Source organism: Cibotium barometz, chromosome 36, assembly GCF_041138505.1.
Source record: "Cibotium barometz isolate CiBa-2024 chromosome 36, ASM4113850v1, whole genome shotgun sequence".
Classification (NCBI taxonomy): domain Eukaryota; kingdom Viridiplantae; phylum Streptophyta; class Polypodiopsida; order Cyatheales; family Cibotiaceae; genus Cibotium; species Cibotium barometz.
In genome coordinates this window covers 4,406,578-4,419,307 of record NC_141081.1, presented here as the reverse complement: position 1 = coordinate 4,419,307, position 12,730 = coordinate 4,406,578, and the positions used below count along the sequence as shown (strand labels likewise).

Here is a 12,730-nt window from a genome sequence, read left to right as displayed (position 1 = left end):
AAGACCAACTGCCTCACTACTCCCAACATCACCAAGCTCATGGGTGGCAAGGGCAATGTTTTCCCATAATCTCTAGGTCTGGCTCTTGAACTCCATCTGTGCAATGTTTTCCCACAATCTCTGGGTCATTTGATGTGATAACCTATACAAGCTCTTGGGTTTTTTTCCTTAAGTAGATGCGAGTACTTAAAGACAAAGGTATGAGTGCTTTGGAAACATGACCATTTGACTCTTGCAAAACAAAATTAAGGTCAACTAGAAGCTTCTCTGTCAAATATGTATAAAGCTTTGTAAAATATGCACGCAACATTGGAAGCCCATTCCATTGATAAAGGAGAGCCTACGAGCTAGAATCCTCTTTAAGTTATACACATTGATCTTTGTTGGAGGATAAGTGCTTTGACAGATTCTTGCTTTTGAAAAAAATATACAAAAAGAAGATTTCAATTATATTTCCTTAAGAAAAAGTCTTAGACCTTTGGCCATACTTGAACGTGAGATGAGAAATAATCTTCAAAACCTCAAAACAAACCAAAATGATGACTCCGTGTCATCTATAATCTTGCCTTTTTGCAAGTAGCACGACATCATGTTGCAACTCCATTAAAAAATTGATTATGTGCTTAATAGAAAATGTCTTCTTAAATCCTTCTGATCGAGACAAATAACAATGTTGCGTGCACTTTGATAAAAGTTTGCGAGCCATGACTAAGAAACCTTTGAATGGTCACCTGATGTTTTGTGCATGCATTAGTAGCTACACAGAGACCAAGTTGAGCCCCCCAAGCATCCTCTTGAGTTATATTGTGGAGTGGCCTAAGGTAAAAATTCCCACTCCAAACCAAACACAAGCACTAATAACAACATGGGCCCACTCATAGAAGGCAACTCGCACCATGTCCAAAAAAGAAGCTTGACTCTATTGAAAAAGATCGTGCCAAATAAAAGGGTAGACCAATCCTGAGTTAGAGTAGCAACTTTCTAGACATGCCACATTTTTAGCAAGTGTAAAAGGGTGCAGTGAAGTAATGCTAGCTCAAGCAGATCTTGTAAATTATGCACTTTTGTCACAAATACTCAAGATTTGGAATCCCAATTAGATGACCCCATGTAAGCCTATGTGACCCCATGCTAGCTCATACAATTGCGAAGTTTATCGACACCAAAAATCCATGTACAATTTCGACTGAGCACAAGGCTCCAAAAGTTTAAGATGCAAATGTGTCGAGACTTTTTTGACCACAATGGAGTTGGCCACAATTCCCATCACGTGAAAATATTGAGAGAAGGGGGGATACGGTTACTGTCTCGAAAATGAACATGCAAAACCCATTTTTCTCATTACGGATGTCAAGGGAGAAGGCGTGTGCAATCATTGAGTTTTATGTCTCTAGTTCAAAAGGCAAGGTGCCATACGAGCATAGTACCACCATATATTGCTACATACTTTGTGTGTGTTTTTCACAAATACCCTCATGCAAATTTTGTATGTGCCTTTCGTAAAAGTGGCATGTACAAGACTGTTAACTTCACGCACAACCATAAGAAATGCTTGGTATTGAGTACAAAATAACAAATCCAACGCTCGTGCACAGCAGTCTTGGGATCAATACCAACCTATAAATGTTTACTAAAGGGATGCAAAGACCATTTCTAGAGGACATTTCTACAGAAGTGGATGCAATTTGTACGAGATTTGCTCATGTCCTGTAGTTGGTATTTTAAGAAGGTTCTCTAACAAGCCCTAGTTACCAAAAGAAAAGAATGCAAGTATTGAAGGACATCAAAGCTATTTGAGGGTATGGCATCGTACAGAATAGTGAGTTTTGGTGCTCAAGTTAAAAGTTCTTCCAGATGATTAGAGAGAGGCTTCTACCCAGCATCTCCGAGGGAGTCACCGATGGATTGCACAAATTGATGTAGGTGTACCTAACGACTTGATCACTGATACATTCTTCGATGAGCGTCACCAATTGTCTTTGGGGATTTTTTCTGGAACAGGCGTGCCCCTTTCAGGTGATGGACCGGAGGAAGACTTGTTTCTTAAGCTAGGTCACACCACCATTATCAGTCATTGGACATATCCTGGTTGCATCACTTTGTTTTGCACCCTGTGGCTTCCTTCTTGGTCCATCTCAATATTCAAGTCCACCAACAGAATTTACTTTCTCAATGCATGATGGTAGGATAAGGAATCCAAGGTTTTCACCCAATTCACTAATATCATATGCATCCCCATGGAACGTAGTTACACCAATCTCGTGCATCTTGGATTCCATATATTGTGAAGATGGTTTTCCCTTCCCATCTTGGATGTACACAAGAAAAACTTGAGAGGTTGCTGGAGTACTCAAAGCACTTTCTCTTGGCGCCTTTCAATTGAAGCCACTTGATTTTGATGAAGCTTTCCAGGCAAGGCACTCTCTTCCTTCCAATTCAAACAACCTCCTCCATTTTTTTCCCACCAGAAAACCAGAAAATCTCATTCAAATTGGGAGCTGTCCAAAGGCACCTCTTTGAGATCACAAACTTCCATCATATAGGGATAATGAGATGGTACAAGATCATTACATGACAACTCAACGTACATGCAAAAAAGGTGATGCACGCAATAATAAAGCCCAACATTGGGCTGTCCAACACAATACATGCTTCTAGAAGACCATCAAATGCTAGCCCATTCAACAAAATTGCACGAACATTGTTTATCCATCAGAGTGTTCCATTATTACTCAAAGCACTTTCTCTTGGCCCCTTTCAATTGAAGCCAATTGATTTTGATGAAGCTATCCAGGCAACTTCCTTCCAATTCAAACCATCCCCTTCATTTTTTCTCCCACCACAGAACCAGAAAATCTCATTCAAACCGGGAGCTGTCCAAAGGCACCTCTTTGAGATCACAAACTTCCATTATATAGGGATAATGAGATGGTACAAGATCATTACATGACAACTCAACGTACATGCAAAAAAGGTGATGCTCGCAATAAAGCCCAACACAATACATGCTTCCAGAAGACCATCAAATGCTAGCCCATTCAACAAAATTGCATGAACATTGTTTATTCATCAGCACAAGTAGATAAAACATGTCAGGCATTTCGGATTTGTTATCTCAGCTATAAAATATAAACAGAAAAACTGCCAACATGCTTCAGCTGATTCATTTGGAATGTATAGATCTTAATCTTCAATCCACCCTGCTAAATACTCGCTCTTCTGTTGACCTGTAGAACTCCCTTGTGTACGATATTTCGGAAAATTCCCATATGCCTGACAAAGGCCGTTCTTAACAATATGGGGCTCACTTGTGACCTGTTGATGCTCAAGAGAACCATAAACTAATGGCACACGGGTTTCAAAGCTTCCCCTCCGAGAAAAATGTGAATCAAGGAAGCTCTTCTCTTCACTGGCATTATAAGGTCTGCTTCCTTCCAAGTTTGTTATTCCCTGCAACATATATCTACCATTGCAATCCATGACTGGGTTAACTGCAGTTTCACCAGTGTACTCCATTCCTGGCGGCCCATGATTACCCCTAAAAAAATATGCAGAGTGAATATTCATACCCATTGGAGGCCTTGTGAATGCAGCTCCGCTTACATGCCCAGCTGGTTGTACATCACAACCTTCAAAATCATGTGTCCGAACACCAGGTGGTTCTGGATCAGGGTGGTACTTATTATTTCTGTGGATACCATCACGACCTTCAAAACTGTGCGTCCAGATAACACCAGGTGGTTCTGGTTCTGGTTCTAGTTCTGGTTCTGGTTCTGGATCAGGGTAGTACTTATTTCTGTGGATATCAAGAACTTTATAGGGATGCTTCATACATGCAGCATTGTCATTGTCAAATGAAGGTTTCCTTTGGAAGCTAGTACCTGGGGAGTCCTTTCTCAAGTAATCACTTGCTGTCTCATCCTGTGTATAGCTATCATGCATATTCCATGATCTCCTGAAATCACTAGGGTCATGCCTGCGACCAGATCTACTACCAGGTGAACCAGGTCTGTGAGGAGAAACTTGGTAACCTTTATCTGTGTTTGTCCTTTTCAAAAGAGAATCATTTTCCCTGAAACTATCAATCTTATCTCTGTTCAAAAACTCACGCCTCTTGAGGTCCCCCACAGAACCCTGCTGAAATGTGTTGGATAAGAGCTCTCCAACTTCTCTGTTGAGGCTGCCCTGAAGATTTTCAGGAGACTTCCCACCTTGGCAGGAAGATTCAAGCCTGAAATCTGAGTTTTGCCTTCTTTTCCCTGGTGATTGCTTTTTCCAGGAATTCCGTTTTGCATTATCCACTCTTCCTATATGACAGTCCTGCCTTGCATGTTCCAGCTTACCAAATCTTTCTTCAGACATTTTAGACATCAGTCCTTTTTTTGACATGTCTTCTATGCCCACAGAGTTTAGTGAGCTTTCTTTTGTGTGAAAGCCTTGCATGTTGCATCTCTCTTCTCCAAACCTGGACTCCACATGCTCTGTGTAGTTTTTTTTCTCATCCACCTGTTGTTTTGTCTTCCAATGCAGACCAACAAAGCGAGTTGGCCCGAAGGGAAAATCCTGCGAGGTGTGGCCTTTCTCTAAAGCTATTTGTTTGTGTTTATTAGTCCAGTCGGGTCTGCTCCAAACAAATAGAGGAGGAGGTACAGTATTCCAGTCACTCAAAGAATTCTCATTCACATCAACAGAACCTGGTAAATAAAATGACTGCATGGGCAAACACAAGGGCGGAAGATAATTACTATAACAGAAGTGCAAAGCACGTTAAAGACATTTTCAGAAAACAAGAATTAGAAATCTGAAAAAGGTTTGTGAAAGTTGTATGATAGAAGAGCAAGCTCACGCCGCATTTAATCTCTCGGACTGACCTGGCCTTTAAGAAGGTCAAGATCTTCCCATATCAAGTTATAGTGACTGTTTTTTTGGTCCAGCCTGAACAACAAACATACAGACCATGAACAAAATCACTTATCTTAGAAGAAATTTCATAGGTCCAAGAATAATTCCAAAAACAAGTCAGTTCCAAAAAAAAAAATCAAGAGTAGAAAATTGAAGTTAATTGAATTCATTTTCTGTCACGTGCATCCCGCACTTGGATGCGGTGGACATGACTACACAGGAAAAGTGCAAGCCCTGTGGCTGGACACCTGGCCCCTTGTGAGCCCTTATCCAGGGACATACTAGCCAATGTGCCACCAAAAGAAGGTCAAGATCAGGTGTGCATGTCCTGTACATGTCCATCGTGCTTGTCCCACATTGATGTAACACGCTTGAACAACGTTTTGATGTTCCGGGCACTTGTTAAGTAGCCGGGTGAACGGTTAGTCATAGTTCTAGGTATAGAAGCCCATATCTGTGTAAACCCATCATTGGTATGGAACTAGCAACACGGTAGCTATTTAGGGCATAATCACCAAAAACGAGAAACGGGAACGGAAACGATGGAGGAATGGAAACGGGGAAACGTGTGAGGAATTCCTAGTCTATTAAGACATAATTAAAATTGAATACAAGAACTAAAGATAATTAGAGAGCGGAAAGCTGAGTTGTTTGCATTGAGACACAAGGCCTTGTTAAATAGGGCCCGAAGAGGTACAAATGAAGAGGCACATCCCTGACGAAAGGGTGTGACTCTTGAATGAATAGTTATGTCTTTTGGACGTAGAGGTGTGTCCTTTAATCAATAGATGTGTCCCTTGGAAGAGACGTGTCCCTTGATGATGACCCATGTGACAAGGTGTGACCCTTCATTGGTGTCCTTTTAATGAGGGTAATTAAGGGTAATTAAGTCACAATCGTGACATTCCCTCCTACTTAAAATAAGATCCATGGTTATATAAGTGACTGTTGTTGGCGAAAGAACTTTTGAAGTAATTCTGCGTACTGTTGTAGATCTTCATCACTTTGCCAAGTTGAATCTGAATCATCCAAGTCTTTCCATTGTACTAAGAATTCTGTAATAATCTTTTGCTAAGTTTCTTTTTGTCGTACATCAAGAATCTTTTCTAGGATTAAGATCATATGCTCATCTTCAATCTCTGGAACATAATCTGAAATATCTGGAATGGGAGAATCTCCTTGTACAAACTTCTTGATCCATGATATGTGAAAAGTTGGATGAATCTTTCCCCATGAAAGTGGTAACTCCAACTTATAACTCATAGGAGAATTCTTCTTAATAATCCGAAAAGGACCATAGTAACGTGGTCACAACTTTGAAAAACTGATTTGACTATTTTATATCGATGAGGAGCCACGAACAAAGAACCATGTCAGGTTCTTTGAATTAATCATGCTAGCAACGTCGGTTAGATGCTTGTTGATATTATTCTTGAACTCGAATTATCTGATCTCGAACTTGAAGAAGAAAATCTTGCATTTCTTGAACTAACTGATATGCTAATGCCACCTTGTGTTGAAGAACAAAGTTTGATGGCACAACTGGTGTATGACCATAAGTGGTTTGAAAAGGACTCATTCCTATTGCTGTGTGATGAGAATTATTGTAAGCAAATTCCATCAATGGTAGATAATCTTCCCAAGATGCTAAGTGAGACTGAATATAATGTCGAAGCATCTCTTCAAGAATTTGATTAACTCTTTCAGTTTGGCCATCTGTCTGTGGATGATAGGCTAAACTGAACAATAAATTTGTGCCTAAGTGACTTAAAAAGTGAAGTCCAAAAATGCCCCGTAAACTTAGGATCTCGATCTGAAATAATGGACTTTGGCAAACCCATGTATCTTAAAAACGTACTGAAGAAATAATGAAGTAATATTCGAAGCTTGAGCTGTCTTCTTGCATGGTATAAAATGTGCCATCTTGGACAATCTGTCGACCACCATCATTATCTGTGTGTTACCTTTCGAAGAACAAGGTAAAGATGTAATGAAATCCATACTGATACTTTCCCAACATTCATTTGGTATTAGAAGTGGTTGTAGAAGACCAGCTAGAGCCTGTCTACTAGCTTTCATTTGTTGACAAGAAAAACATGTTGTAACAAACTTTATAACATCTTGCTTCATTTGAGGCCAGTAATAAGAAGCTGTCAACAACCAATATGTCTTGTTGACACCAGAAGAGCTGCATAAGGAACCTCATGATGTTCCTTTACCAAGAGTTTACACATACTTGTGTTACAAGGGACACAAATGCGATCCTGATAATATAATAAGCCATGGACAAGAGAATAAGCTGCATAAATCTTCAAATCAAAAGGACTAGAGTGTGGAGTCGTAATCACTCGAAAAGCATTTGCAAAATCTCCATCGTCTACATATTGATTCACAAAAGTTGCTGGAATGTCGATTTGAACTGCAGAAATCACCATTGCTAAGTCTTGAGACATTCGGCTAAGAGCATCGGCAATCATATTAGAAAGGCCAGGAACTATTCAATAGCCATATGGAAGTTTGCCCGATACTCCACCCATCTACCTTGTCATGCATTCATAACTGGTTGGGTGAAAATATACTTTAAGGAATGATGATATGTCTTCACAACAAAATCTGCTCCCAAAAGATAATGTTTCCAAGCTCGATAAGCATGAACAATTGCCAAGAATTCCTTATCAAACACTAGATAACGTTTTTGAATTGCTGAATGCTTATGACTGTCAAAGGCAATGGCTCGACCTTGTTGCATGAGAACTGCGCCAGTTGTAAGGTCAGAAGCATCTATCATAACTTCAAAAGGAAGACGGGTCTACGATTGCCATTACCGGAGTTGTTGTCAATGCCACCTTTAGCTTATCAAAGGCATGAGAAGCATCATCTGTCCATCAAAAAGCAAGTGCTGATTTCAAAACCTCTGTCAAAGGTGCTGCAATTTTTGAAAACTTAAAGACCTTCGTGTGATAAAAATTGGCAAGACCCAAGAACAATCTGACATCATGGATATTTTGTGGTGACGGCCAATCCTGAATAACTTGTATCTTCTTAGGATCAACAGAAATGCCTTCAACTAATGTGCCCGAGGTACTCTAGTGATGCCTTCTCTTTTATGGGTTGACAGAAAGTGCATTGTCTCGTACAACCTGGAAAACTGCATGTAGATGCTTTTTGTGCTCATTGATTGAAGCACTAAAAACCAGAATATCATCAAGATAAATAATCCCGAACTTGTCCAGAAATGGTCGAAAGATGTCATTCATGAGACTCATAAAAGTTATCGGGGCATTGGTTAACCCAATGGAATGACCAAATACTCATAATGTCCATACTTCGTGCACAAGGTAATCTTGTGCTCATCACCTTCACGAATACGGATCTGATGATATCCGTACTTGAGATCAATCGTGGAAAATACTTTGGCATGAAGCAACTGATCAAATAATTTTTCAATCCGAGGAAGAGGATATTTATTTTTGATGGTCAGTTTGTTGAGGGCACGATAATCAATGCAAAGTCGCATTGACTTATCTTTCTTTTTCACAAGCAAAACTGGTGCACCAAAAGGACTCTGACTAGGACGACTATGACCCTTGTCCAAAAATTTCGTTAACTCGCATTGAATTTCTTAGGATTCAGCAAAAGAGACCCGATACGTAGCACAAGTTGGTGGCGAATTGCCATGAAGCAAATCAATCGGATAATCCACAAGACGTCGAGGAGGCAAAACTAGAGGTAGTTCTAAAAGAAACAAATCCAAATATGAGGCAAAGAAGGATTGAGCCAAATATGGCACTTTGGAATTCTGGCCAGGCACCGTCTCCGTTGCAGAGAAAACCATTAAGAGTGTTGAAGAGCAATCAGCCTTACAAACCCACCGCTTTGCTTGTAATACAAACAAGCGTTGTGTGGAGGGTTGATCACGAACACCTTGGAGATTGATGTCCATACGATCTTTGACAAATTGTAAAGTGTGGCTGCGGAAATTGATGATAGGATCATACTGATATAGCCATTGTTGACTCAAGATCATATCGTATCGGAACAAAGACATAACCTCAAAATCCATCTTATCACGGTATTGGTGAATGCGAAAGGAAAGTCGAGGAGCCGTCGTATTGCAATTAAAACCCGATCCATCTGCCAACTCAATCTCGGAAGTGTGGGTACTGCGAGTGGTGTCTATCTCCAAGCTTCCGCATACAACATTGGTATAAAAGCTGACACTTGGTCAACAATTCAGCCATAAATTTGTTCTTTTAGCATGGATGGTTTGATTCACTTGATCCCCAAAGAGGGAGGCGACAGGTTGTAGATTCTCCACTAAAGACCTATCACCCGGTTGGGGACAGCCTACAAAATCCAAGCGAAAACCATCAACCGTTCATCGACTGCATCCTCACCTCCCATATCTGATTCATCGCACGCAAACCAGTTTTATCCAAGAAAGAAGCATCTTGGATAACATCTTCACCTTCTGGAGGCAACCGACCGCTATAGCCCGTTCACATCAGTAGGATTGAGAAGTTCTCCTTCTTGATCTCGAGAAGGCCTACGACAGGGTGGATCAGAGTTATCTGGAGGGGATTAGTGCAAGATGGGCTTCCCTGCCACTAGGTCCGAGGTGTCTCCACCCTCTACTCGATCTCTCACATTCAGGTCCTTATCCGGGCGCTTAGGGTGACAGGTTTCCACTTTCTTGTTCAGTTCGCCAGTGATGTCCCCTTGAGGCCTTCCTCTTCCTCTTTGTAGTGGAGGCGGTGAGCAGTTTTTTGGCTTCCCAGGTGACCAAACTTCAGGGATTCAGGCTTCCTATTAGATCTCAAGGGGATCACCTCAATTCAGAGTTCACATATCACACAGCGGCCTACGTCTCCAGAGATGTAGAGACTCTTCAGAGGTTTGTGGATGCAGTTGAGTTCTTTTGTTGGCCCTCAGGAGCACAAATCAACTAGCACAAGTCGTGTACATTCTCGATTAACTCATCATCCCCTTCCCCCGCTTGGTACCCAGTAAAGTCCTTTCAATGGATTCCGAAAGGTACCCCGGTTCATTATCCTAGCTTCCAGGTTGGGGTTGGCGTCACCTCAGAGGAGCATATTGCCTCCCTTTTGAGCATTCGCAAGAAGCTTCTTTACTGGAGCACGATCAGGCTCTCACTCGTTGTCAAGTAATGGTGGCCACCAGGTCCTTTGCCGCCATGTGGTACATCACCTCCTGTTGGACCTTCTCCAGTTGATCTGCAACTTCCTTTGGGCAACCCGGCAAGGACCGAGGTGGAATGAAGAGTTATCATTCAACCGTGCAATAGAAACGGCCTGGACATTATTGATCCTTCTATTTAGAGCACAGCCCTTCTGGGCAAGCTGAACATCAAAGGACTCCTAGGTGGTGAGCCCTAGAAGGACTTTCTCATGGCCCGCATCTCTACTTGCACCCTAGTTCTTGGTGATCCTTTGTCCTCCAGCAACCGATGGAACTTTGCAAATGAGGACCCGCAGCCTTAGCCCAACGGAGGTGAGGATGGAGGAGGAGCGGATGAGGCAGAGGGGGCCGCGGGGCGGGGCGGGGGGGGGGGGGGGGAGGGTGCTGTCGGGAGAGATCCATCAAGCAGGAAGGCTACTGGGAGAGGCTCACCAGGGGCACAATGGGTTCTACCGGCCTCATTAAGCTGAGGAGGGATCTCGGCAGAGAATCGGCCCGAAAGCCCACTCGATGACTGGAGGGGGGCCATCACCAACGGGTGGGTGCTATGATAAATGCTCACAACGGTTCTCTAACAGAACCAAATCCTCCTGTGATCGGCCAGCCTGGCGTACACGACGATAGCGCTCAGCCTTGGTGGTCGGCTGACAGCCCGATTGCGGGCGAACCGTCTGCCACTCTCCGCCAGCCGTCGCGTCTGGGACCTGACGCTCTCCTGCCTGAGAACCTACCTCTCTCTACCTCCTGGTGAGGATCTAAACGAGATACGAGGGCGGAAACCACTGGAGGCGGTCTCCTAGATTGACGTCGAGGGCAAGCTCTGGCTAGATCGACCATCTGCCTACAAATGAAACATTGGCCTCGAAGGCTTCAATACTGCACTCGCTAAAGGATGGGGTCTCCCCGGAGGCATGGGATAGATATAACATGTGGCACTGAATCCGGCAAGGCAACACAGATACAGAGGGATGGAATCCCAGCTACTTGCACAAGGGCCAAGGCAACGGTGGGGGGTTCCATCACTCTCTTGATGGCACCACCAATCACTGAGAGAAGAAAAAGGTATCCTTCCTAAGGCCCGGGAAGCGTCACTGGGAAGCTTAACACACCAAGTGAATCGGACATAGAGTTGAAGCCGTGCTGCCCACCGCGCAAAGAAGCCCTACGCCGTACCCAATGCGAGGGGGCTCAACAACGTGACTCAGTCTGACGCAACTAGCGTGTCGAAGTCCACCTGGTGGTAACCACGCCCCAGAGGGTGAATGTCTATGATCTTTGCAGGCTCACTAATGGGGCTCACCTGTAAAAGATCCCTGATTTGTCCGAGCACGGGATAGCTACCAACAATTTTGCAAACCAAAGTGGAGACCTCTAAAGCTGCAACAGTCCTGGCGAGAATTTAAAGGTCTGCTTCAGAAAAGGATAAGCAAGCAACGGCAACCTCAGTCGTGGATGACGGAGTGGCTGCCATAGAGTCCTCTTGGGGGTGAAGACTAAAAAATGCTGAAAACTTGCTGATATGAGAACACCCCGAAGATCCTAAAACTCAACCTGGGGGGAAGAGGGAACGAAAGGAGGGAAAGGAAAAGACATGGCGGCGGGAAGGCGAGGATACGAGAAGAAAAAAGAGGGGAGGGGGGGGAGGCGGAAGGAGGAAGGAGGAAGGAGGAAGGAGGAAGAAAGGGGGGGCTCAAAGATGGGGGCAGCAAAAAGGGAAACGGGACGGGTGGCAAGACAAACACAAGGGGGAAAAAAAAGGGGGGTGCGGGTGGGGGGAAAGGGCAGCAAAAGGGGCAGCAAAGGGAGGGAAAAATGAGGAATGTAGACGAGGGGGCAGGGAGGAGAGCCGGGTGAGGGGGGGTGGGGAGAGGGGGGTGCAGAGCGGAAAAAGGGTAGGGGCGGTGAGAGAGGCTGGCGAAGGGGGAAGGGGGGGGGGGGGGGGGAGAGGAGAGCTCAGAGAGAACGCTCACGACCGTCCAGCAAACACGTGTTTGGGGTAACTTATTTTCATATTTGCATTTGCATTGGATCATCTGGCTAGCTAGCCCTTGGATCTTTGTACATATTAAAATACTCCAATGATATACTTCAGTATTGAGAGAGGTTGGGGGTTGGCCCGTTCGCGGCCCAATGATGATAAACTATGCAATGTTTGTCTTTGCAGATTATCTTGTGTAGTGATGTATCTTTCAGTTGTTTTGTGCATTGTGACTACAACATTTTAAGTGTCCGGGCGCATATTGTTCACAAGACGGTGCCCAAGGACGTTCAAACCTAGTCGGTATAGTTACACCAGCACCCACGGCTCCTTGAATGACAAATGATCCACTCATCACCTCCAAATCCAGAACATGCTACACCGCCATCCAACTACCTTTCCACGTGACATAGTTGAGGGAGACCTCTCCACCATACTCATTAGCCCTATGCTTAATATATTGGATAGTGGTATACCGTCTATTGGGGGCTGATGCTCCTCTCGTGTTTTATGTTTGATGTTTCATGTTTTGTATCATTCCAATGAGATAATTTTGTCTTGTTGATTGTCTATCTCTCATGTCACTGTCTAGTCTTGGGCGCATGATAAGCATAGTGTTTTGTCAAAATAGTGTCAGTGCATTGTGGAGTA

At 43.5% G+C, this 12,730-nt stretch overlaps 1 protein-coding gene across 2 annotated transcripts in view; it reads right to left on the bottom strand.

The window, feature by feature from the left end:
• Positions 1-3,034: 3,034 nt before the first annotated feature.
• Positions 3,035-12,730, bottom strand: part of LOC147617421 (protein ENHANCED DOWNY MILDEW 2-like) — a 95,648-nt gene continuing 85,952 nt past the window's right edge. For both annotated transcript variants that reach the window (XM_086775676.1, XM_086775677.1), the window contains exons 15-16: positions 4,872-4,935; positions 3,035-4,710 (exon numbers count right to left, since the gene is read on the bottom strand). In XM_086775676.1, the coding sequence (XP_086631802.1) occupies positions 3,184-4,710; positions 4,872-4,935 (1,591 nt within the window). In that variant the 3' untranslated portion in view covers positions 3,035-3,183. The remainder of the gene's footprint in view (positions 4,711-4,871; positions 4,936-12,730) is intronic.